The sequence below is a fragment of the Chiloscyllium plagiosum genome, unplaced genomic scaffold (genome assembly GCF_037043375.1).
Source record: "Chiloscyllium plagiosum isolate Xiang-an unplaced genomic scaffold, Cpla_swu_hap1 HiC_scaffold_23, whole genome shotgun sequence".
NCBI classification, from domain to species: domain Eukaryota; kingdom Metazoa; phylum Chordata; class Chondrichthyes; order Orectolobiformes; family Hemiscylliidae; genus Chiloscyllium; species Chiloscyllium plagiosum.
Genome location: NW_028270161.1, coordinates 21,333,121 through 21,360,973, shown reverse-complemented (window position 1 = coordinate 21,360,973; position 27,853 = coordinate 21,333,121). Strand labels below are relative to the sequence as shown.

At 40.5% G+C, this 27,853-nt stretch overlaps 1 protein-coding gene across 2 annotated transcripts in view; it reads right to left on the bottom strand.

Moving 5' to 3' along the window:
• LOC122561784 (protein tyrosine phosphatase domain-containing protein 1) overlaps window positions 1-27,853 on the bottom strand; it is a 63,389-nt gene that overhangs the window by 23,005 nt on the left and 12,531 nt on the right. Inside the window, exons 5-12 of one of the 2 annotated variants that reach the window (XM_087999454.1) lie at window positions 27,197-27,334; window positions 23,790-24,403; window positions 22,965-23,198; window positions 19,558-19,701; window positions 13,153-13,254; window positions 12,125-12,205; window positions 7,901-8,011; window positions 1,819-1,960 (exon numbers count right to left, since the gene is read on the bottom strand). In XM_087999454.1, the coding sequence (XP_087855580.1) occupies window positions 1,819-1,960; window positions 7,901-8,011; window positions 12,125-12,205; window positions 13,153-13,254; window positions 19,558-19,701; window positions 22,965-23,198; window positions 23,790-24,403; window positions 27,197-27,334 (1,566 nt within the window). Of the gene's footprint in view, window positions 1-945; window positions 1,961-7,900; window positions 8,012-12,124; window positions 12,206-13,152; window positions 13,255-19,557; window positions 19,702-22,964; window positions 23,199-23,789; window positions 24,404-27,196; window positions 27,335-27,853 lie in introns of those variants that run through there. The other variant, XM_043713937.2, reaches the window with a different exon arrangement.

Sequence of the window (27,853 nt, the reverse complement as noted above, 5' to 3'; positions counted from 1 at the left end):
GGTGCATATCAAATCTGTGGATGTCAAATGCATGTAGCCTTGGATCATACCCTGAAACATTGGTGCTGGCTGTCAAAGGTGACAGTCCAGTGGAGCAAATACCAAACAGGGGTCACATGTTACCTGCTCTGAGTTTCATATCTGGATTTCTTGGCATCTTGTTTCTATCCATTCCATGGTACAATAGGAAATGCATATCATTGAGTAAGCTTTGCAGTCAATGAGATGCTAACAAACAATAATCCCTATCTCACCACTCCCAGAATTATGACTTCACATTCAGAACTTCGTCGGAAATTGCAACTAATATCTCCTGACATCAAGAAAAGCCTTTCTGAACTTGTCACGCGATTGTCTCAAATTTTTCACCATCGCCCAAGTTGTTCTGGGCCTGACAAGTTTCTGCTCAAGCTGTCATTGACTGTATGCAGAGTGTTTTGCAAACGCCACACGTCAGCATGAAATTGGAGTCGCGCCTTCATCAGAAGCAATCACAAATTGTAATCCCTCCATCTGTTTTCAGGGGCTATCAAATGTTGCCCCCACTCTGTTTCAATTACTTGAGATTATCCACGGCAGAAGGGTAGCAGCTTTGCTATTTTTATATTATTACAAAAGAGAAGTTTTATTGATTAAACAAAATGATTGTAAAACAAGCTATTGTCATGTTATAAACAATCCATACCAGGCCATATCTTACTGAATGGTAATTTAGACTGTCACTGGAGAAACAGGAGAACTGTGTCTGACACATAAACGTCAATCCAGACAGTGAATGGGTGCAGCTTTGCTTATTCATGTCATGTGAGCAATCTATGATATAGGTACTTGCACAGTGCTGCTCAGACAAGAGTTTCAGGTATTTGACCCAGCGACAGTGAATAAAGATCCAAATTAGTTCCTCTTTAAGAGGAATTTACAGGTGGTGGTGGTTCTTATGAAGTTCATGGGTTAAGAAGATGCAGTTGAATGAGGCATCACAAGTTACTTTAGTGCATCTTGCAGACTGCGTAGTTTGGGAAGATATTCTTCTTACCCAGGGCTCAGGTTCTGCTGTTGTAGAATTAGATATTGGGAAAAAAAGATGTGACCTTCAGCCAACTTATGGAACTGGCCAATTACATTGAACTGAAGAAAACTTACTTAAGAGTTGAATCGTGAGCAACAGATAAGAGGGAAGGATTACTCACTGAACAACTGAAGAGAAACATTGTTTATTCAGGATAATGATTAATTGAACTGGCTTCAACTCCTTTGAATGTGAAGCAATGACAGACTTACTTAATAAAATGCAACTCAGGCAAAATTCATGCAGCTAAGCTATGTCATTAAAGCATGCAGCAAATACACAGATATAATTACATTGTAATGTTCCTCCCTTTTTTTCTCACTATCCTTACCCTGCACCCCAAATTTCCTTCCATGGTCTTACCATCTTTAGTCCCATTGCATTGTGCAGGTGATAGTAATCTAATGCATTCTACATCTCTCATGAGATGTACACCACTGAAATTGAGAATCTTCCTGGTTGTTAACCTAGAATTCAGAACCAGTTAGAGCAATGAAATCATAATGAACAAAAATCCTTCTTTCTCTGAGCCTATCTTCAGCAACAATCAGAGGGGTACAGAGAAACAGTCCGACCCATATCCCAGGATGTTAACTGCCTCAGTTCAATAGTCATCTAACTCTAGCTACTTTCTACCCACTTTCTCTCACCTTCTGCCAAACACTACAAATACCACCTTATATTTGACAGTAATTGGTGAAACTTATGGGGTTTAAAACAGAATTTTTTTAATTTTCATTTGCTCTTGCCTCCATGCAAGGATATCTTCACCACTGTTGTTGTTTTCACCACCCCCTTGTTGAAGAGGTAATGTGAGCGTCTTTCTCTGACGATCGTTTTCAGTTTCTGCGACAATGCAGTGAAATGCGATGACACATCCTCTGCACAGCTCTGAAATAATGAGGTAAATCAATATCATCCACCACGGAGCTTTCAGATAAAAAGACAATAAAGACTTAGATTGAAGATCAAAAGGTGAAGGATCAAGGATATTTTAAAAATTGTTCATGGGATGTGGGCTTCATTGGCTAATTGCCCAGATGGCAATTAACAGTTGACCACAGTGCTGTGGCTCTGAGTCACATGTAGGCCCGACCAGGTAAAGATAGCAGATTTCCTTCCTTGAAGGTTATTAGCCAACCAGATGTGTGTTTATGACAATCAACTGTGGACTAATTGTCAATATTAGACCAAATTTTTATTTCAAAATTTTACTCATTTCAAATTTCACCATCTGTCCTAATAAGATTCAAAACCTACATCACCAGAACTTTACACTAGGTGTAGTGGACAGCGAAGAGAGTTACTTCAGATTACAACAAGATCTGGACTAGATGGGCCAATGGGCTGAGAAGTGGCAGATGGAGTTTAATTCAGATTAATGCGAGGTGCTGCATTTTGGGAAAGCAAATCTTAGCAGGACTTATACACTTAATGGTAAGGTCCTAGGGAGTGTTGCTGAACAAAGAGACCTTGGAATGCAGGTTCATAGCTCCTTGAAAGTGGAGTCACAGGTAGATAGGATAGTGAAGAAGGCGTTTGATATGCTTTCCTTTATTGGTCAGAGTATTGAGTACAGGAGTTGGGAGGTCATATTGCGGCTGTACACGACATTGGTTAGGCCACTGTTGGAATATTGTATGCAATTCTGGTCTCCTTCCTATCAGAAAGATGTTGTGAAACTTGAAAGGGTTCAGAAAGGATTTACAAGGATATTGCCAGGGTTGGAGGATCTGAGCTACAGGGAGAGGCTGAACAAGCTGGGGCTGTTTTCCTTGGAGCGTTGGAGGCTGAGGGGTGACCTTATACAGGTTTACAAAATTATGCGGGGCATGGATAGGATAAATAGACAAAGTATTTTCCCTGGGGTCGGGGAGTCCAGAACTAGCAGGCATAGGTTTAGGGTGAGAGGGGAAAGATATAAAAGAGACCTAAGGGGCATCTTTTTCACACAGAGGGTGGTACATGTATGGAATGAGCTGCCAGAGGATGTGGTGGAGGCTGGTACAATTGCAACATTTAAGAGGCATTTGGATGGGTATATGAATAGGAAGGTTTGGAGGGATATGAGCCGGGTGATGGCAGGTGGGACTAGATTGGGTTGGGATATCTGGTCAGCATGGACGGATTGGACCGAAGGGTCTATTTCCATGCTGTACATCTCTATGACTCTAGGTTACCAGGCCAATATTGGTACTGTTATGTCACAAGTTCCAGGATCATAGGAGTTGTAAACAACAGGTAAAAAATAAAGGGGCATTGGAAAAAAACAGATGATAGATCGTGTTGAAGAAAGGTAATTGAAGAGTTAAGGGCCACAGTGAAGATAAAGGCCTATCAATACTATCATAATAGCATACTATCAATAAGCTTTCATCCCATTAGCAATCAAAACTCTATCAACCTATGCTTTAGAAGGGAATTCCAAAGACTCTCAACACTCTGAGAAGAAAAGATTTTCTCTCAACTGTCTGAGAAGCCAAGATTGGGATACTGACAGACTCTAACCTCACACCTTTAATAATGCATTGTCTGAGCTCAGATGTCACCTTTTTTTCATAAAACCTTAAGTTACCTCAAGAATGTGACTTGGAAGTTCTGAGATTTATCTATTAATGAATCAAAACCTGCAGCCCATTCTAAAAGATGAAAGACTTAACAGCAATCTAGGTTTGTTCAATATATCATTTGGATTACATGATACAGTAATCTTTTGCTATAAATTCTGTGTCTTATGGACCTGCTCCACAGCTACGTGATGAAGGAGCAGCACTCCGAAAGCTAGTGCTTCCAAATAAACCTGTTGGACTATAACCTGGTGTTGTGTGATTATTAACTTTGTCCATCCCAGTCCAACACTGGCTCCTCTATATCATGGCTAACTAGGCAACTGTTTATTTGTAAATTATGATTCCTAGTTCTAGATTCTCCCACAAGAGGAAACATCCTTTTGATTCCACCTGGTCAAGTCCTCTCAGGATCGTACATGTTTCAGTTGAATAATTTCTGGCTGTGCAAACTCTAGAGGATACTGGCCTAGCCTGTCCAGCCTTTCCTCATTAGGCAACACAGTACTCCAGGTGCGGTCTCACCTATGATCTGTGCAACTGAAACGTAATCTCCCAACTGTTGCATTTGATGGATTTCATCCTAGTGTCTTAAAAGAAGTGCTAGTGAGATAGTTGCTTTGATTTTAATTTCCAAAACTCAGTAGATTTGGAGAAGGTTCTTTTATGCGGGAAAATAGCTAATGCAACTCTTTTATTCAAAAAGGTAGGGAGGCGGAAAGCAAGAAACTACAGGCCAGTTCACTTAACATCTATAATGTGGAAATTGTTAGAAGCTATTAATAAAAACATTAGTAAAGGGCACTTGGATAAGTTTAAAGTAATCAGGCAAAGCCAACAAGGTTTTATCAAAGAGAAATCATGTTTAACTAATTTATTGGAGTTCTTTGAAGAAGTAACTTAGTGTATCACAGGGGTCAGTATTGGGGCCTCAACTCTTCACAATTTATATAAATGATTCAGATGAAGATTGAAGGTATGATCACTATATACGCTAACGACACAAAAATAGAGAAGAAAATGAGTGTGAGTAGGACATAAGGAGGCATGAAAGGGATATAGATAGATTTAGTAAATGAGCTAAGATCTGGCAAGAGGAGAATAATGTGGGAAAGTGCCAAATTATCCATTTTGGTAGAAAGAATAAAATTGAAGCATATTATCTAAATGGTGAGAATTGCACAGTTCTGAGATGCAGAGAGATTTGAGTGTCCTAGTGCATGAATCACAGAAGGTTAGTCTGCAGGTACAGCAAGTAATCAGGAAAGCAAATTGAATGTTATGTTTGATTCAATTTTTCTACTTTATTTCCCTACAACAAATGTTAAGTTACAGTGTCCTGCTTTCTGTCTCCCTCATAGAAAAATACAGAAACACAGAAGATAGGACCAGGAGTAGGCCATTCAACCCCTCGAGCTTGATCTGCCATTCAATATGATCATGGTTGATCATCAAGTTCAGTACCCTATTCTTGCCCTCCCCCCCATATCCCTTGATCCCTTTAGCCACAAGGACTATATCTACCTCCTTCTTGAAAACACAATATCTTGACCTCAACCACATTCTGTGGTAACAAATTCCATAGGCCCACCACTCTCTAGTTGAAGGAAGCGCTCCTCATCTCAGTCCTAAAATACTTCCCCCTTACACTTGGACTATGACTCCTTGGTTCTGGACTCGCCCACCATTGGAAACCCACTTCCTCTGTCTAACTGATTTAGTTTGTTAGCATTTTACAGGTTTCTATGAGATTCCCCCTCATTCTTCTAAACTCCAATGAATATAATGCTAATTAACTCAATCTCTCCTCTCCTGCCATCCCAGGAATCAAACTGGTAAAGGTTCGCTGCACTTTCCTCCCTTTTTCAATAAAGGAGCTACATTAGCTATTTTACAATCTAAAGAAACTTTCCCAAAACTGAATAAGTTTTAGTAAACTAAAACTAATGTTTGAGCTACTTCACTAGCTAGTTCTTCTGAGTTCCTCAGACCATTAAAATCCAATAGCATCTGGAGACCTGTCAACGCACAGTCCCAACAATTTGCTCAATATTACTTCCCTTGTCATTGTAATTTTCTTGAGTTCCTCCCTCCCTTTCAATTCCTGATTTACATCTATTTCTGGGATGTTATTTGTTTCTTCTCTAGTGAAGACTAACACAAAATATCTGTTCAATTCATTTGCCATCTCTTTATCCACCATTACTAATTCCCTCTGTCATTTTCTTTAGGATCAACACTTACTTTGTTCAGTCTTTTTAAAAAATATTTGAAGAAACTTTTCCAATCTGTTTTTTATATTTTTAGATAACTTACTCTAATTTTTATTCCTTATTAATCTTTTCATTGTCCTTTTTTTTAATATTCTGTCCAATCTTCTGACCTGCCATCTATCTTTGTGTAATTATCTGTCTTTCTTTGAATTTGATACGATCTTTGACGTTTTTAGTTAACTATGTATAGTATGTCTGTCCTTTAGAAATTTTCTTATTTGCTGGAATACATCTGATCTATGCTTTCTGGAATATCCACTTCAACATTTGCCGCTACAACTCTATTGACCTATTTCCTTAATCTAAATTTTCAGTTTATTTTCACTTGCTCTGCTTTCAGGCCCTCATAATTGCTCTTGTTTATGTTCAAATTAGTAGTCTTGGACCCACTCCGCTTCCGTAAACACTTTGTTAAATGCAATCATGATATGGTCACTGCTACCCTGTGGCTCTTTCACTGTGGGGTTAGTAATTCATCCTATCTCAATGATCAAAACTGTGACTAGTATAGCCTACTCTCTGGTAGGCACCAGTACATGCTGGTCTAAGAAACTAGCCTGAAAACATTTGATGAATTTTTCATTTAGACTACTTTGCTCCAAATTTGATTTTACCAGTCTAAATGTAGGCTTAAATCCACCATGATATTTGCTGTAACCTTTTGACAAGCTCCCGTTATTTATTCCTTGATACCCTGTCCTATCATATGGTTACTGTTAGGGGGCCTATAGCAACTCACACAAGTGATCTCTTGCTTTTATCATTCCTCATCTCTACCCAGACTGCTTTTATATTTTGGTTTCCTGAATATAGGTTATTCCTGAAAAAACGCAGCAGGTCAGGCAGCATCCAAGGAACAGGAGAATCGACGTTTCGGGCATAAGCCCTTCTTAATCATTCCTGAAGAAGGGCTTATGCCCGAAACGTCGATTCTCCTGTTCCTTGGATGCTGCCTGACCTGCTGCACTTTTCCAGCAACACATTTTCAGCTCTGATCTCCAGCATCTGCAGACCTCACTTTCTCTTATAGGTTATTCCTCCCTATTGTGATAATACAATCTTTAATTAACAGAGACACTCCTCCACCTTTTCCTGCTGCCTTCCTTCCTAAATGTCATAATATTCAGGTCCCTTCAATATTCAGGCCCCAATCTACAATAAGTAAGTATTATCTTACCTCAGAAATGGCAATTAGATCATACTTATTTATCTCAATTTGTCCTACAAGTCCTTTTGTTTTGAGTTCTGTATGCTTTTAAATACAGTGCTTTAAGTTTTGTCCTATTATTACTTTTGTAACTTCCAGTCTTAGCTCCTGATTTGCTTTTAGATCTGCTTTCTCTGATCCTTTTGGTCATCATCTGTTTACGGCTTTACACATTAATTCCTTCCTCTTTTGCCTTTTCTCTCCTCATCCATATAAACTTATGTTCCTTTTTCAAGTTTGTTTTCTTGCATGTCGGTCCTGATGAGTACAACATGAAAATCTTTGACATTCTGTCTCTTTTTATCAATGAATAAGTTCTGTATTAGCAGGCAGCTATTTAGAAAAATGTATTTTAAGGAAGGTCAAGACCAAGCCATCATAGTGCAAGCATCAGACAAATTAACGATTTGTCCTTCATTGTAGCCAGATGAATGAGGTTCCCTATTTATAAGGAATAACTTGCCTAATAGCCCCTTTCATTACCATCATTATTGTGGTATGGCAAAGAATGGCTAATTTGTCCACTAAAAGGACACACAAACAGGAAGGAGATAAAGTACCAGAATACCTATTTTAATCATGTTGGTTTCAGGGTAACTGTGAGCCAGGACTAGTGGGAATTCTCCTACTCTTTGAAATAGTGCCCTGGAGGCTTTACAGTCCAGCTGAGTGGCCAGGCAGGATTGCATCCAAAAGATGATAATACTGATAATGCAACATTCCTTTAGCTTGGCACTAAGGTGTGAGTCTAGTTTATGTGCTCAAGCTTATTGAATGACCCTACCTGAGTCAGTGCTAGGATCAGTCGGTGAATTATGGAATCTTCCAATGTGGAGGACAGGCCGGTGAGTTTACTGATACAATCCAAGATGCAATTGATTGTTCCTTCCTGACACTGGAAGATGAAGGAACAAAGAAAGAATGTTGAGGATCATCTTATAAATCAGGATTGGATTAGGTGCCCATTTTTACAGTGCAAGCAAAAAAACAGACAAGATCATAAAGAACCCTAACCACATGGAGAATTCCTGCTGTTCTTCAACTGCATTCAAGAATTCCTACATGGCTTTAAATGCAACCTCTGTATCTCTCATATCTAGAAAGGCACAACAAACAGATTGTTGTGTTAAGGGTAAGGTCTGTCAATAATGGGGATCTCCAAGCCTCCATCTTTTGGCATGGCCAGTCAGTGCTACTCATGGGACCTATCCTCCAGGCTCAATGGTCAAGTGGCAATTTTCAAGATATGACGGGCGGAGGATGAATTCGCCCCCAGAAGATCTGGAAAAAATTCAGTCTTGGGGGTAACTAATAGGAGAAAATTTGCCCCTTAACAATGGACCGTCTGAATCTCTGAGGTGTTCTTCCAATCACAGGCTTTTTAGCTCCTGTACTTAATGCTGATAGGTTCAATAGTAAAACTATGTTTGTAGCTTTGCAAGAGAAATGGCATGTATGTGGAATAGTAGTGACACAGTATATGGTGACAAAGAGATACCAGGGGCCACATGAGTGCCAGGAGTGGACAAGCGTGGATTGCTGAGCTGATGGGATCAGGAGTTGCTATTCCACTGTTGTGATGGGAGGGGCATGGTGGGCTGGGGATTTGGAAGATGCAAAGCTGAAGAGAGAAACAAAGGAACAAAAAGAAAGAGAGAGACAGACAAATAGTGGGATGCTGTAAGACAGTGAGATAGAAAGAGAGCATGGGAGACTGCAAGGAGGAGGGAGAGTTGCTGCAAGGGTCAGAGAAAGAGAGGGAGGTTACAAGGGTGGAGAGAAGGAAGTTGCAAAGGAGAAAGTTTCAAACCTGATGCCAAAGCAATACTCAGTTAATCAGGAGTCAGGTAAACTTTAATCACAAAGATATTGAATGTATAATCTCTAGCTTAAGGCTTCATATGCTCAGGAGCTAAGATATAGGAGAATGATGTAATGGATGCTGTTGTAGCATACAGAATGTCAGTTGTTAAAATTCAAACTGAAATCGAAATCTAAGATGCAGTAAAAAGGATGGCAACTACATAGTTAAAATCTTCCAGTTTTCTTCACATACACCAGAAATGTATTAACTATGACCTTATCAGACTGTGGAAAGTGTGTTTGGATGTGTTTGGGGTGATGGCCTTTTGTCCGTGAAAGTTTGTGTTAGCAATTTTGAAAAAAATTTGTTCCCAGCTTATGACTGTTTTTGTGCCAATTTAAATATGGCGGAGTCTAAGAAATTAATGCTTTATTTGCATGGCATGGCTTTAAGTTTAACAGAGGGCTCATAATTATCAAGGATATTGATGGGAATTTTTCTAATTCTGCTTTTGAGAATCCAAATATACCATACATCAACACAAATATGTAAGGTATTATTACATTGAGACTGCGTCACCTCATGGAGGAGTGAAAATGAAAAACAGTTTCTGAGCACAAAGATATAGCCCTGAAAGTCAAGAAGTAACTCCCTAGAGTATCTCAAGGAAGGCCCTTTGAAAAGCAAAGGCACATTATCATACACATGGTTACAGATATAGTAACCCATGAACATGCATGACAAACACACACTACCACCCAAGCACCAGGCAATTATTATCTCCAACAAGAAACAATCTAATCAACACTGCTTGGCATTCAATGGCATTACCATCACTGAATCCCCTACAATCAGCATTATAGGGGGGCCAGAAACTGAACTGAACTGGCCATATAAATACTATGGCTACAAGAGCAGGTCAGAGGCTAGGAATCCTGCAGCAAGTAACTTAACTTTGGTCTCCTCAAAGCCTTTGCAGCAACCCTACCACCTGCAAATTCCCCTCCAAGACATTCAACATCCTGGTTTGGAAATATATTGCTGTTCCTTCAGTGTCACTTGAGTCAAAATCCTGGATCTCCCTCCCTAACAGTGCTGTGTGTGTCCCTGCTCTCCAACGACAGGAAAGTTTCCAACGACAAAAGATCGGGAACCAAGGATAGAGGTAAGTCTGGGAGAATCTAGTAGGGCAAGAGAGGAGGGCACCTTGCGGGTCCGGTTGCTACGGCCAGGGGAGGAGATGATACACACTGGGGAAGAGGGAGATCTTGCATTTACTTCCAGTTGGGAAAAAGGGCCTGTGATGGTGTCATTTCCCACCCTTTACAGCCTGAAGTCCATAACCTTTCAAGCATCAACACAATCCCCTGCACCCCTACCTAATCCTCACATCAATCCGCCTTCCATTGTCTTAAAAACTGTGACCAAGTAAGCTGCAGCCCCTAAGTCATCAATTAAGAGCCTTAACTGGGGCATGCTAAGATATAACATGGACAAGCAGTATGTAACAAGAATAACTCCGGCAGAATCTTGTATCTCTCTGCTGGGGGACTATAATATTCTGCCCAATGTAAGTATATACACACATATAATTTGAAATTGTGTTTTTGGTCATTTTCATCTATGTACCTTTGTATACATATATATATTTTTTATTGCTTACAACAAAGGGAATCTGTCACTGTTAGAAATGCAGGTTGCTTGATGGGGTCAAACAGAACATTTTTTTTCCGTAATCAAATCACTCATGTTACTTTTTTTTCTTTTATCTTCCACAATTAAATCAGTGTGTTTCCACATAAATTACCAATTGACATACCAAGCCCTTGAGGGGCAGTGCAATGATACCAAAATGTGAAGGAAAGATAGGGGGAGAGGGGAAGGGAACTAAACCGAACTGGAGTAGCGTGCTGCCCACCTCTCTCTAAAGGCATCTTGCTCAAACAGAACAGCTCCAAGCTGATTGACAGAAGATGCCCTTTGGACTTTGTATTCTCCCCTGACAGACTGTGTTTTTAAAACCGCTCTTTTAAATAGTAACATGGTTGATTTAGTAGTGTTAAAAAAACACATTCATAGCATCTCTGGGCAGAAAGAAAGGGACATAAAACAGGTTCTGCTTTTCTGACATTTTCCTGACAAGATGATTCCCACTAAAAAAGATGGAGAGAAGTTCTGCCATCAACATTGTGCTCATGAAGGAATATATAATAAACTTCCCCAAGCGTTCTCTTGGCATGTGTTTTAAGGAGATCTTTAAATTTGCAGTGAAGAAAATGGGTAGTCCTGATGTCTGCATTGATGCTCATTTGAACGAGGCTGTTTGGGCTAAAGGTGATAGGAATGTCTCATGTTGTATTCATTTCTGTTTATCCAGAAAGCACAATGATGATGGGAATCCTTCTAAAAAACTTGACATGTTGGTAACCCATATTCCTGTCACATCTTACAAAGGTTTGCAAACAGTCAATGTTGATCAAAACTATACTGTGAATGATTTTTAAAAATAAACCGCAAAAAAGTGAAAAATAAAGAGAGGGCTCTCGGCACAATGTACAACGTTAACCCAAGTCCGCAGTAAGAGTTAAAAAAATGTGAGGGGTTCGGGGACTCTTGTGGTGCAGTGGCAATGTTCCTGTCTTTGGACTAGGAGGTCCAAGTTCAAGTTCCATCTGTTCTGGAGGTGTATAATAACGCATCTAAAAATGTTAAATTTTTGAAAAACAAGGGGTGTTCAGGTGGGCAGTGCTTGTATTTGCTGCTTGCTTAGTGAGTTAATTGGGTGATTTGATGGTGGGTTTTTCAAAATTGAAAGAAAAGCTAAATTCTTTGGATGTTTAATTTCATTGGTCCTGAGTATTAAAAATATTTTTATAAAGCCATAAAATTAGTGGGGTTTGGCTTCTGGACAGGGAAAGGATCCAGAAGGGAAAGGTGGAAACTGGTGTTTGTGCTAAGCTGAAGATTTACAACAAAATCCTTTTAATCTCTGAAAGGCTTTTGCTGCTGAATTCAACATATGAATGTCAGTCTGTTATACAATTCACACTGATGTTCGCAATGACACAGGCATTATGGGACTATATGACCTCATTATATTTCATTGATAAACTTTCACTATCTTCAGACTATTCTGCTTTGCTGATGTGAAGGTAAAGGTTGAAGTCATGCTGTACATGAATACTATTTGAAAAGAACACTTACCTTTTCCAGATCCCCCAGAGTCCCTTTAACTGTGGGCTTAGACAGCAGTGTCACTACATCTTCTGTGCTCAGTACTGGTTCCTGCAGAGAAGAATAAGGCCCATGATCAGTTGATTCAGAGTCATAATCAACCCTGTTTGATTTCACTCTCAGCAACCCAATCTCCAATTTTCACACAACTCTCCAGAAAATACAAACTGTTGTCAGGTCTACAGTCCTGAGATCTGTTCGTGTTATAGAGAGACCAGTTTCTGCTTATGGACTTGATTCTGTTCACATTCTAAACAGGATTTCCCAGAGAGTGATGCTATGACATGGCAGATTACTCCTCTGCAAAGCCACAGGCTCTGAGGTCAATCAGAACTTCCCATACCTCTTCAGTGTTCTCCAAATGAAGATACAAAATAATATTGATGTAATATACCACAACAGGGAAGGTTCACATATAGAGACTGAGGCAGGTTAGGATGGTGTGCTGCTCATACTATTGCACTAGTAACCCAGAGGCCTGCACTTAAAAAGCCAAAAAACCTGAGCTTGAGTTCCATAATGCCAGTTGAGAATTCCAGTTCTGTTTCGAAAACCAGGAATATAAAGGCGGGATCAGTAAAAGTGACCTGGCCAACAGGTTCACAAATGCACTTAGAGGAAAGAAACCTACCATACTTACTGGCACATATGTGATTCATGGTATTATGAGACTATTCCTATGGCAACATAATATTGTTGACTGTTAAGTGACTTCTGAAGTGACCTAGCAAACCACTTGGTGCATCGGCTCACCAAATACATTTTAGGATAATTGGGGAAGTGTAATCAATGCCAGCCTTGCCAGCAGTGCCACATCAGAGAATGAATAAAAGTCATTGAAAGTTCCTTCTAGGCCATCAATCTTAAAATTGGGACAAATGCACAGAGCATTGGTTGTGGAAGCTTGTAACTTGGATCCAATGCAATGTAGCCCCATGGTTCATTGCGTCAGTCTTGCTGGTCTATGACCTATTTCCTGTTCAGATAGAATGATCAACCTTGAGGTGTTCCAGCCAGCTCCACATCAGCATGCTGAGAATCCTGGGATCATCTTCTGCAGTCAGGCGGCCCCAGGCCCCCTCGTTCTCATTTAGCACCACCTTTAGAAAAATGAGAAAGACAGAGCTCATTAAAGCTTCAATATAAATACATTAAGGGGCGATGCAGGAAGTTAAAATGAGATGAACAGATAGATCAAGGGAAAGTTAAGGAGAATCACACAGGAACATCTGGAGAGCGACACAAGACAGTAAAGACGTAATAATGGAGAACCTGACATCCAGGGAGAAACAAACACATAGAAAGTGAGAGAGAAATTCTAGAGTGAGTGAGAGAAATTGTGAGATTTCGGGAAAGAGAGAGATGGAGGACAATCTCAAAAGCAATAAGGGATGGACATCAAATGATAGACTAGACAGTGACATGTGCACCCATGAAGAATTTCTAAAAATTGAGAACAATAGAAATATTGAAACAGACAAAGATAGAGGAAGGAGACAAGAGAAAGAAAAAAAAAAGTGGTAAAGATAAAGATACAAAGAGGGTAGAATTGGAGGAAGTGTAAGACAAAGGAATAGAAAGGAATAGAAATAGAGTTAAAGAGCGACACAACAGAAAAAACATGTCAGGCATATAGATAGAAAGGCACTTACAGTGAGACTGATGGAGATAGAAGTAAATAGAGTGAGAGACAGAAAGACAGTTAAAGAGAAACTCATCAGGAGAGACACAGAGAGAACAGCAGATAGGATGAGAAAATAAATTAGAGTCAGAGACAGTGAGTCAGAAACAGGAAGAGATGGATAAAGAATTATAGCAATGGAGACAGTGAGATACTGATAGAGCAATAGAAACAGAAGGAATATAAAAGACAGCCAGAAAAAAGAGACAGTGTCAGCAACACAGAGAGGGTAAGAGTGTGTAAGACAGAAAGAAAAAGGCATCACACAAGTAGTTGATGCATACCACAATTGTTTAAAATCCATTCAAGAGATTCCAGTTTGTAACTTAGGATGTTGTAAAATATTTTACAGCCAATTAAATACTTTTGAAATGTAGTATTGTGCTAATGTAGAATTGTATCAATGTATGCAAATTCCAAAAATAACAATGAGATAGATAAACAGATAACTTGCTTTTAGATATTAATTAAGGAATACACATATGGCAAACAAACATGGACACTTCTTCAAAGTAGTAGCATGGGGCCTGTTCCACCCACCTGAGAGGCCAAACAAGGTTTTGGTTTCATATCTTATCCAAAAAAAAGAGTGCCTAAGTGTCTAAATGCCTATGACAGTGACGTTTTTCCCCAATATAACACTGCAAGCGTATGGATAGATTTTGTGCTCAAGTCTGTTGTTGGAACCTGATCTACATACATTCCTGATGAAAGACTTATGCCGAAAATTTTAACTCTCTTGCTCCTCGGATGCTGCCTGACCTGCTGTGCTTTTCCCAGTGCCGCACTTTTCAACTCCCACAAAATTCAGGGGCAAGAGTGCCAAATTCCAATAGTGACTGAATTCCAAAGTACTTGTTTGGCTATAAAGTCATTTGGAAAGTCCTGAGGTTGTGAGAGTGCTACATAAATGCAAGTCTTGCTGAAAGCTGAGAGTCATAGGGTCATAGAGATGTACAGCATGGAAACAGACACTTTGGTCCAACCCGTCCATGCTGACCAGATATCCCAACCCAATCTAGTCCCACCTGCCAGCACTCGGCCCACATCCCTCCAAACCCTTCCTATTCATATACCCACCCAAATGCCTCTTAAATGTTGCAATTGTACCAGCCTCCACCACATCCTCTGGCAGCTCATTCCATACATGTACCACCCTCTGCATGGAAAATTTGCCCCTTAGGTCTCTTTTGTATCTTTCCCCTCACCCTAAACCTATGCCCTCTAGTTCTGGACTCCCCGACCCCAGGGAAAAGACTATTTATCCTATCCAAGCCCCTCATAATTTTGTAAACCTCTATAAGGTCACCCCTCAGCCTCCGACACTCCAGGGAAAACAGCCCCAGCCTGAGACAGCACAAAATATGCAAGAAGAAATATCTGATAAAGGAAAAGCAACAATCATGGGTGAACTTAATTTACTTATAAACAACAAAATAAGATAGATGATGGTAGTTTAGATGAGGAGTTCAAGAATGCATTTGAGACACTTTCTTAAAGCAACACATTTTGGAACTGACCCAGAGAGCATGTTATGGATTTATGTTGTGTTCAGCAAAAGTGAGGATTGCAGATGCTGGAAACCAGAGTTTAGATCAGAGTGGTGCTGGAAAAGTACAGCAGGTCAGGCAGCATCTGAGCAGGAAAAGTTTTGGCAAAAGCCCTTCATCAGAAACATAATATGAATAGGCAAAATTTTTTCTCTGGGGTTGGGGAGTCCAGAACTCGAGGGCATAGGTTTAGAGTGAGAGGGGAAAGATATTAAAGAAACCTAAGGGGCAACTCTTTCACGCAGAGGGTGGTACGTGTATGGAATGAGCTGTCAGAGGAAGTGGTGGAGGCTGGTACAATTGCAACATTTAAGAGGCATTTGGATGGGTATATGAATAGGAAGGGTTTGGAGGGATATGGGCCGGGTGCTGGCAGGTGGGACTAGATTGGGTTGGGATATCTGGTCGGCATGGACGGTTTGGACCGAAGGGTCTGTTTCTATGCTGTACATCTCTATGACTCTATGACTCACTCTGATCCAAACCACTTATATTGTGTTAAACCAAGGATCAATTAATGACCTCAGAGTTAAGGTACCCCTAGGTTGCACAAAATGATTGCATTTTACATCCAATTTTAACAGGGTAGATTTGGTGCAAGACTAGCGTTTTAAACCTAAATAAGGGCTGCCTTGTGGGTATAGGGGTTGAGCTAGCCAAATTGAAATAGTATATTAAAGCAGGAGGTAGATCAGTACGGACACGCTGGCATATATTTAAGGGAATATTTTAGAATACACAGAATGAATATATTCCCACTATAAAGAAAAAAAATTAAGGGGAGGATCCACCATCTGTGATTAACTATAAGTCAGAAAAAGTGTCAAACGTAAGGAACAGACATATAACTGCAGTGATCAGTGACAGGTCATATGATGATTCAGAATACAACGTATGGTAGAAAATGTGTAAAAGGACTATCACGTGGAAGAAATTAGAATATGAGAAGTAGCCAGATAGGAATATAAAAACAGACAGCAAGAGTTTCTACAAGTAATTAAAAAGGAAAAGAGTAAATAAAGTGAGTATTGGTCCACCAGAGAGTGCGAATGGAGAGTTGACGGTAGATTATAAGGAAAAGGTGGATTAAGTGAACAAATATTTTGCTTCTCCTTTCACTATAGAGAAAACACAAAACATTTTAGCAATAGCTGTAGGCCAAGAGGTGGAAGGGAGAGAGAAACGTAGTGGAAGTATAATAATGAGTTAAATAGTACTCAGCAAATCAATGGAACTGTGAACCTCACCCAGGGCCTTAAAAGAGGTTGCTACTAAGGAGGTAAATGCATTGGGGTTAATTTTCCAAATTTCCATTGACGCAGGAAAGATTCCAGCACAATGGAAATTAGCAAATATAACCTCTTTGCCCAAGAAGGGAATAAGGCAGAAAACAGGTAATTCTAGGGCAGCAAGCTTAACATCTGTAGTGATGAAGCTGTTAGGCTCAATCATTAAAGAGATTATAGCTGTGCACTTGGAAAAACCCAAGATCGTCAGGAAGAGTCAAGCCAGTTTTGTCAAAGGTAGATCATGTTTAATAAATTTATTGGATTTCTCTGAAGGAGTAACCTGCACTGTGTGTAAAGGTATCATGCTTGGAATTCCATTAGTCACACAATAAGGTCTCACATCAAAAATTATTGCAGAAAATAAAAGCTCATGGCTTTGAGTGAAACATATTGGTGTGGATAGAAATTTGGTTCGCTGGCAGAGAACAGAGACTCTGATGATGAGAGCAAAGACATTCGCAGACAACACAAAAAATTGGACGGAAATTACTCTGTGAATAAGACATAAGTAAATTGTAGGTGGATACAGATTGATTGAGATTGTAAAAATCTGGCTGATGAGGAAATATGCGAAATTATTCACCTTTGCAGAAAGAAATATAAAGCAGAGTATTAGTTAAACGCAGAATGACCCCTGAGGTACAGAGGGATTTCAGTGTTTTGATGCATGGATCACAAAAAGTTAATATGCAGGTACAGCACATAATGAAAAAGACTAATGGCATGTTATAGTTTATTCGGAGAGGAATTGAGCATAAAACTAAGGATGGTATACTTCAATTATAGCATTACTGACACCACATCTCAAATACTATGTGTAGTTTTGGTCTCCTTATTTAAGGAAGGACGCAAATTTATTGAAGTAGCATACAGGAGTTCTACTGGAAATGAGTGTGTTGTTTCATGTGGATAGGTTGGATAGGCTTGTTTCGATTGGAGTTTAAAGGAGAGAGGAGTGAGTTGACTGAAATGTATAAGAATCTGAATCAAAAGCAAATTGCTGAAGAAACCCAGCAGGTCTAGCAGCACCTGTGGAGACAAAACAGTGTTAGCATTTTGAGTCCAGTAATCCTTCATCAGAAATGAAAGCACCTAGGAGAAAGTAGTATTTATGCTAACAACTGGGGGATGGGTCAGTGGGGAGTGGAGGAGAGTCAGCAGGCAGGTGGAGATGCAGCCCAGAGAGAGAGAGAGAGAGAGAGAGAGGTGGGGGGGGGGGGGTGGTGTGGGTGAGCATTAGGCAGGTAAAGGATTTGTTGTGAGTAAGCTAGGGAAGAAAAAAAGCTGCATAGGTGATAATGGGGGCTATGGGTGGGTGAACGTTGGCCATGTGCTGAAAGCTAGTCATGCCATACAGGACCTGGGGAGTGGGGCTGGGTAGCAGACATGAAAGGATCATGATTGAACTTGATATTGAATCCTGAAGGCTACAAAGACTCCAAGCAGAAGATGAGATGCTGTTCCTCTCTATAACGCTGCTGCAAGCATAAGTTAAATGTCAGCATGGGAGCATAGTGGTGTGTTGAAGTGGCATGCAATTGGAAGTTTGGGGACATTTTTATGGACAGAATGTAGGTGTTCTCCAAAGTAGCAACACGAGTGTTTAAGAAAGAAAAGCTTGAGTTTATTTAAAACATGTTGTAACTTCAATTTAAGATCTGACCAGTGTACTGTTAGAAATAAGTTATCTAATCATTTATCACATTGCCATTTGCAGAACCTTGCTGTTGACAAATTGGTTGCTGCATTTCCTACATAGCACCATGATATTTTACATCTATGTGACAGGGCAGAAGGGCTTAATGTGCTGTTTCATTTGATAAATAGCGCTTCTGACTGTGTAGTTTTCTCTCAGTATTGTACTGGAAGTGTGTGGGTAGGTTTTGAGTTCAATCGTGTGGTGTGGGGCTTGACCCACAACCTTCTGACTTAAACACAAGTGCCAAAAACGTGATAGTCATCAATAAATCCAGTAGAGAAGTTAGAAGAAAATTATTTACCAGGAAGTGACTTGAATGTCAAACTTGCTGCCAAATGGAGTAATTGGGGAAAATAACATAGATACATTTATGCTAGATAGGCCTGTAAGGAATTAAGGCATGTTGACTGGCTAAATGAAGCAGAATGGGAGGCCGCTCCAGAGGAGTGCTGCTATACTTGTTGGACCGAACAACCTGTTTCTGTGCTGTAAATAATAGAAGACTATTCAGCCCATCAAGTCCACACTGACCCTCTGAAAAGCAATCCACTCACCCTATAATTCTGTATTTACTACACTTCCCTGGACACTGTGGGCAATTTAGCATAGTCTTTGGACTATGGGAGGAGAGACATAGGGAGAGTGTACAAACTTCACACAGTGACCTGGTGCTGGAATCGAACCCAGATCCCAGGCACTGTGAGGCAACAGTGCTAACCACTGAGCCACCATGCAATACTTTGCAAATGGTTCAAAGAGGTTGGTTAAGGGAAGAATTTCTGTTCTGAATCCTATTTGTTTGATTATTTTCAAAAAGATCTTACCAAAACTGATTATATTCCCATGCTTCTAACAGGACTGGAATTAGTCCTGTCAGATGGAAATGGAAGCCTTTTAAGGAATTCTTCCATCACAGGTGTACCTACTATGTAGCTCACAAAAAGGATGTGGGGCACAACTGGATGAAAAGATTAGGGTGGGTGGGTGAACAGGTATATGGAAATTATTAGGCATAAGAGAACCCTGGTCCATCTTCTTCCATCTTGATAACTGCATGCTACAATGCTAATGGTGTTGCTCATACCCTTGGTACCAAACAACCATTTCATTCAAGAATTCAATCTAACTTTGACTTTCAATGACTCAGCAGTCCCACAACAGTAAGCATGTATGTGACTCATTACCTTCCAGAGACGGACTTTCATTAACAATTCGTTGTCCATTGGTGGGCACTCTGACATTGCCCTGGCAACCTCGTCCAGGAGAGGCCCATGTTTATCCATTTTTCTGCCTGATCCTTTTACTGATTGGCTCCAATGGATATTGCTCTGCAGAATAGAACAAAATAAGAGTAAAGTGACAGACTCTTGATATTGTTCTTGGTTTGTGACCAGAGAGAGAATAGGACCCCTCAAAGATCAGCAAGGCGGCCTTTGCGTGGAACCGCAGAAAATGGGGGAGATACTAGACAAGTATTTTACATCAGTATTTACTGTGGAAAAGGACATGGAAGATATAGAATGCAGGGAAATAGATGGTGACATCTTGAAAAATGTCCATATTACAGTAGAGGAAGTGCTGGGTGTCTTGAAACGCATAAAGGTGGATAAATCCCCAGGACCTGATCAGGTGTACCCTAGAGCTCTGTGGGAAGCTAGAGAAGTGATTGCTGGGTGTCTTGCTGAGATATTTATATCATTGGTAGTCACAGGTGAGGTGCTAGAAGACTGGAGGTTGGCTAACATGGTGCCACTGTTTAAGAAGGGTGGTAAGGACAAGCCAGGGAACTATAGACCAATGAGCCTGACGGCGGTGGTGGGCAAGTTGTTGGAGGGAATCCTGAGGGACAGGATGTACAAGAAAGGCAAGGACTGATTAGAGATAGTCAACATGGCCTTGTGCGTGGGATATCATTTCTCACAAACTTGATTGAGTTTTTAAAAGAAATAACAAAGAAGATTGATGAGGGCAGAGCAATAGATGTGATCTATATGGACTTCAGTAAGGCATTCGACAAGGTTCCCCATGGGAGACTGGTTAGCAAGGTTAGATCTCATGGAATACAGGGAGAACTAACCATTTGGATACAGAACTAGCTCAAAGGTAGAAGATAGAGGGTGGTGGTGGAGGGTTGTTTTTCAGACTGGAGACCTATGACCAGTGGAATGCCACAAGGATTGGTGCTGGTCCTCTATATTTCGTCATTTACATAAATAATTTGGATGCGAGCATAAGAGGTACAGTTAGTAAGTTTGCAGATGACACCAAAATTGGAGGTGAAGTGAACAGCGAAGAAGGTTACCTCAGATTACAACAGGATCTTGATCAGATGGGCCAATGGGCTGAGGAGTGGCAGATGGAGTTTTGGAATTTATTTTGGAAAATAATTTTGGAAAAGCAAATCTTACCAGGACTTATACACTAATGGTAAGGTCCTAGGGAGTGTTGCTGAACAAAGAGACCCTGGAATGCAGGTTCATAGCTCCTTGAAAGTGGAGTCGCTGGTAGATAGGATTGTGAAGAAGGCGTTTGGTATGCTTTCCTTTATCGGTCAGAGTATTGAGTACAGGAGATGGAAGGTATGTTGCGGTTGTACAGGACATTGGTTAGGCTACTATTGGAATATTGCATGCAATTCTGGTCTCCTTCCTATTGGAAAGATGTTGTGAACTTGAAAGGGTTCAGAAAGGATTTACAAGGATGCTGCCAGGGTTGGAGGATTTGAGTTATAGGGAGAGGCTGGACAGGCTGTGGCTGTTTTCCCTGGAGCATTGGAGGCGGAGAGGTGACCTTACAGAGGTTTACAAAATTATAAGGGGCATGGATAGGGTAAATAGTCCAGAACTAGCGGGCATAGATCTAGGGTGAGAGGGAAATGATATAAAAGAGACCTGAAAGGCAACCTTTTCACACAGAGGGTGGTACGTGTATGGAATGAGCTGCCAGAGGAAGTGATGGAGGCTGGTACAACTGCAACATTCAAAAGGTATTTGGATGGGTTTATGAATAGGAAGGGTTTGGAGGGATATGGGCCATATGCTGGCAGGTGGGACTAGATCGGGTTGGGATGTCTAGTCGGCATGGACGGGTTGGACCAAAGGGTCTGTTTCCATGCTTTACATCTCTATGACTCTATGACTCTAAGCATCCAGATCCCTCACCGGTGTCGACGCTTTGGGATGGGTTGCCATCCATTTGCCCTTCTCTCAGCCAGGACACCTTCATTGGAAGTAGCATCACTTTACACTTGGAGTGTTGCGGATATGGACCTTCTGCAAACTCTGACCCCCCCCACCGCCATTCTCAGTGTATCATTCCCAGGGGGCAGCTGTACATTTTCAGTACGACAGTTGGGAAATCCAAATTCACACACAAAAGAAAAACAGGGGCTTTTGGACAGTGATTTTCCTGCCAAGGTGTCCTTAACACCACTCCCAAAAGAAATCAGTGTCTGTCAGAGTCAGAATGTTGTTGGTTCCACTCCAGAGTCCTGAGCACATAATCCAGGCAGTGATCCAAGCAGTACTGAGGGAACATTGCACTATTGGAAATGCTATCTTTTCGGCAAGGTGTGGTAGTAGGCTATTAATGCACTGAGCCAGTTCCACCATACAACAATATCATGGCTGCTCTGATTGTAACATCAAATCTACATTCCTACCTACCCTTGATGATGTTCTAACCCTTTAGTTATTAAGAGTCCATCTACCTCTGCTTCAAATATATTCAAAGACTCTGCTTCCACTACCTTGCCAAGAAGAGAGTTCTGAATCCTCTGAGAAAAAAAAAGTTCACCTCATCTCTGTACTAAATGGGTGACCCCTCATTTTTCAACAGTGGCCTTTAGTTCTAGATTTCCCCTTAAAAGGAAACATCCACTCTCTTTACACCTACTGAGTCAAGAGCTCTTAGGATCTTAAATGTGTCTATCAAATCAAGTCATGTCTTACTCCTCTGAACTCCTTCAGTTCTGGTTTTGTATATCCAACCTTTTCTCATAAGAGGGGAAACTTACCAGCCATTCCAGATCATAGTCTGGTAAACTTTCTCTGAACTGCTTCCAATACATTTACGTTCTGTTGACAAATTGGTTGTTGCCTTTGCTACATGGCATCAGAAAATACTTCACATCTATGTGGGAGGTCAGACAGGCTTAGCTTACTGTCTTATTTGATAAATAGTATTTCTGACTTCTCTCAGTACTGTACTGGAAGTGTGTGAGTAGATTTTGAGTTTAAGCGTGTGGTGTGGAACTTGAACCCACAACCGTCTGACATGGACACGAGTGCCAAAAATATCATAGTCATCAATAAATCCACTGCAGAACTTAGAAGAAATTTTTTCACAAGAAAGTGGTTAGAATTAGGACTTGTTGCCATATGCAGCAACTGTCAAGTCAAATAAGTGACCACTTCTCTTCGTAATACTTCAAATGCAGTCTCACCCATACAACTGCAGCATAACTTCTCAACTTAAGCAGTCTACCTGATGTAAACAACCCTAAAGTGAAAATAGGATAGAGCAGGCAGAATTTGTGCCTGGTGTGGTATTGATGTGCATTGCTACACCTTAATTTGATACCAGTCCATACCTTCCTTGAGGCTGTAGATAAAAGGCCGGTGTTGGTCAGTAAAGAGTTCCCTTGCCTTGTCAGCTTGAATCCTGCAGCGTGGTCAGTCTGCAATGGGTTCCTGTCTCTAACAAAGTTCTCCTTGCCCTCACAGCTGAAAGAACGTTTCACCAGATTAGCTGGCCTGCTGAAGACAAGTTCCAAAGCTGTGGCTCGACATTGACCCATTAACAAAGGTTGCTGTGTACTGGTGTCCTTAAAGGAGAATTTAACCACAGATTTAGTCACTTAATACGTTTGGGTTGGTGGCACTGGAAGCATTAAATTATATGCAGCTTACATCTATTTCTCCTCCATGTCAATGTTAAAATGAACAAACAGAAAGTTACATAACCATCTAGTTCATAAAAGTGACCACTACTCCCCTTTACCAAAGTAAAGAATCAGAAAGTTTTTTTACTTTTTACTTAAACTACGCCATTTTGGAAATGTCAAGTGTTTGATAGACACAGAATGAGAAAAGACCAATTTGTCTTGCAACATTATCCTGTCTCAGCTCATGTACATTTTATTTGATCACAGTTTCTATCCACATAGTCAATGTTTCTCAAAAGCTTACCTACACTTCACCCAGTCATGTACTCTATCTTAATTTCCTTCATCAACTCATATAATGCATATGTACTTGAGCCATACTTTAAGCTCTATACTATAGCAGATTCTGTATATGACAAAATTGTCAGAGTAAAGGCCCCCCAAAAAAACCTCTGATGAAGTTCCATTCCCTGGAACCTCCTTGTTACTTTCTTTAGATCCTGGATTACAGTCAGCTCTTGATGGGGTTACCTGTGTTTGATGTGTGCGAGTGATTCCAGGGAGGTTAGAGTCGCTGAGGGTCCGCAATAGTCTTGGCATCATTCTGAGTTGAGCCTTTGTGCCCCAAGCAGGCAGAGAAGCCTGATCAAATAAGCCGGCTGCAGAGGTAGGGGGCCGCAGTGCATTGTCAGGGTCTTCTGGCTCCTGGTTTGCCAGGAGAAATTCTGGTGAGTTAATGAAGGAAGTGATGGTTGCTCTGATGTGCATGGTCAGTGTGCGGTCAATCACTTCCTTTTGTACCTCCAACTGTACCATAGAAGAGTCGTCCTTGTCAAATGCGACCTGCAGAAGCCTCTTGCAAATGAAGTCCACTATTTTGGGCACATGTTTGAGATGCCGGGCCTCATATCCATGCAGCAGATGCCGCTGGCGGTGGAGGTACTGTTCCAAGGTGATAGGATGGGCGTACAAACTCACATCTGTGAACATCGTCCTGTGAGAGTCTACAAACTGGGCAAAGTCATAAACCAAATTAATTTGAGTGCGTGTCTGGATGGAGCAAGGACGTTTGATCCGAACAAAGTGAATAGCTTCACTGGGGCTGACCCGTGTGGCATAAACCAGGTAACAGGCGATCAGGACTCCTATCAGACAGCAAGGAAATAAATGGCAAATTGCTCTTACTTTGGGTTTATTTTCATGCTCAATGAAATGAAGGCAATTTTTTTTTAAAAATCACATTGAAATAGCACCTTTAACTTAGTAAAATACCTCCATGTGCTTCACAGGAAAGATTATCAGACAAGGTAATTGTTATGAGACATTCAGATTACCGGAAATCTGGTCAAAGAGATGGATTGGAAGGAGATTTTTGAAGGAGGAGAGGTAGAGGGTTAGGGAAGTTATTTCAGAATTTAAGACCAGGGCAGCTGAAAACAACCAGCAATACTAAAGAAGTGAACAGTGGAGTTGAAGAATGAAATTATTTTCATGTCTTTGAACCCACTAAAAGCTTTCCTTTTCTGTCCACAAATGCTGAATGACCAAAGCACTGCCAGAAATATCCTTTTCTGAAGTCTGCCTGATGGCGACAGAAAAATAGTTGTCAAGTATTGGACTGAAACTGCTCCAAATTCAAACACACAACATTCTTATTCACTTCTTTGAAAATCCTTCATTTGTTAAATAATAACTTGTTTTCAGCAAATGTTCAGTAATGGTATCCCAAATTGAAGATAAATGGTCAATCTATATAAAACTTCAGTATGACCACAATTGGAGTCTATTATGCTCTACACATTAGAGGGGAAATTGAAGCAATAAATGGAAGAGATCACAGATTCAAGGATATGCTGTCTGGTGTGAGGAAATGCAAATATGGATAATGCCTTCAAAGAACTGGGGCTCGTCCTTTTGAATCAAGTTGTGTATGGTGTGATTGATGGATATGTTTAGTGTTATTAAGGAATGTGATACAGGTAGATAGAAACAGACTGTTTCCAGTGATTGAAGATATCTTGAATGAGGATACATAGATTTAAGATTAAATGTAGGAGATTTACCACAGTGAGCAGGTGGATTCTTTTTATACAGAACATTAGTTATTGAAGCAGAGACCATATCAATATTTAAGAACAGATTAATTCTGCTGGTTGAAGAAGGATGAGATAAAATTATATGAGAACATAGGGTTTTCATGTGGAGGATATACACAAATGACGACTGGATCATGAATTCCAGGCTAAAACAAAGAATTGCGGATAGTGGAGATCTGAAGCCAAATAGAAATCGATGGCGAAACTCAGCAAGTCTGGCAGCACCTGTGGGGAAAAACCAGAGTTAATATTTTGAGTCTGGTAACTGTTATTCATCAAGTTCTAATGCTGTCAGACCTGCTGAGTTACGCCTGCAATTTCTGTTTTTATATCATGGATTCTAAGATTTTGTTCAGGACTAACATTCGAGCCATCTAGTTTACCCTCTCTTTTCTTGAAAAAATGTGACCAGAACTCTGACTTCTTTTCGCATTTACAACCACCAGGTTCCATCAACTTAGCCACCAGAAATTCTTTACATTTCTTCAGAACTAATTCAAGCTACACATGTTAAGATAGAACAGATAGAAACTTGGCATTAAATGTTTGCTCATGACCAGATTATAAACCCTAAAAGTTAATTAACTGTTACTTTCAGAACCCATAGAAATAAAACATAGTGTGAACCACATTGTCACACAGATGGTAGTGGTTCAGAAAGGAGACTCACATTCTGAGAACAAATAGGAATGAGGAATAAATGCTGGTCTTGCCATATCTAAGAGGAAGGAAAGAATGGGGTGTTAAATAATATCAGTGAATCCGTTGCCGTCAGTTATAAGGAGAAAGTGAATCTGTTTCCATTTTTGATAACACACTATAAGTAACCAATCAATTTACTCAATTAGATTCAAGTCAGGGGATGTGTTAGCACAGTTGGCTGGTTGGTTTGTGATGCAGAGGAATGTCAACAGCATGGGTTCAATTCCCTCACTAGCTGTGGTTACTATGAAGGACTCTCCTTTTCAACCCCTCCCTTTGCCTAAGGCTTGCTGACCCTCAGGTTAAACCACCACCAGTTGTCTCTCGCTAATGAGAGAGTAGCTCTATGCTCTGGCAAGACCATACCTTTTACTTTAGACTATATTATTAAAGAGAAAATAAGGTCTTTCATTTATTTACTTATTTCACAACTCAGGATCTTCTAAAGTATAGCCAATGAACTACTTTTATTTTTATTGCCATTGTAAGAAATGCAGCAACCAATTTTCTCACTGCCAGCTCCTACAAACATCATTAAGATAATAACCAGATCACATTTTTAGAGTTATATTTGTTGGAGGACAAACAGTGGCCAGGATACCAAAGAGAACTCTCCTGTTTCTCTACAAACATCCACCTAAGACGTTTCAGTTTAATGTCCCATCTGAAAGGTGTCACCTCTGACAGTGCACCACTCTCCCTCAACACGGCACTGGAATATCAGCCCAGATATTGTGGTCAAATCTCTGGAGTGAGACTTGAACAGCTACCCAGCAACTTGGAAGCAAGTATAGTACCAACTGATCAATATCTGACATGAAGAGTAGGGATTCATTTATAAACTCGCAAATCTGTTCCACAAATCAGCTGCATGGTAGTTGACCTGCAGCTACCAGACTTTGCTTCATCTCCCTCAACGTCCTCACACAAAAATCTGTCCATCTCAGCATGTGAACCAATTAAGCATTGTCACCAACCCTGCCACCACCACTACCCCATCTCCTCCATCTACAGCCATTTAGTTGTGCAATGGGATCAGTTTCTAACGCAAGATTCCACTCTATCTGCACATTTCAAAATCTAATTGACCTGCTGTCTGTCCTCAGCGACCTTTATAGAGGGATTGGTCTCCAGACAGACCTGTTCTCCCGAGCCCTGCATGACAATGCACAGCCACTTTCCCTTCCTGTATGGCAAACGATGTCACCTTCACTGCGTCCAACACACGAACCAGCGATGAGACTCCAAAATCCGTCATTCCAAAGTTAAAGAAGTATACTGCAAATGAGAAAAGATGGATGGGAATTATGGAAGACTGCAAAACAAAATTTCCCTCTCCCTTCTCTGATATCAAGCTGTGAGAATACCTGCCTCAATATAATCGTTTGAGTATCCTTGTACCTGTCAGTTAACCATGGCCTGTGAGTCTGCAACACAGTAATTAACCACAGCAAGACACACAAATCAGCTGCTATCTCTCATTCTCCATCAAAAACAGAATCATACTCTGCTGCTCACACTCATTCTGCATCAATTTAGCATATACACAAATTTACTGACTCACAAACACATGTTTAGTCTCACACACATGCCTACGTGTCCTCAACAGACATCAGCAAAATTTGGATTATAAGAGTGCTTACTTCATTGCTACTTGTGGGATCTTAATGTTTACCATCTTTAGAGACAAGGTCAAATTCATTAACACTCTGAAATGTCTCTGACAAATTTGATAAAATTCCACCTGTCTGTCTTTTCCTCATTTTTTTGTTACACTCTTTCTCATTTTCCCTTTTT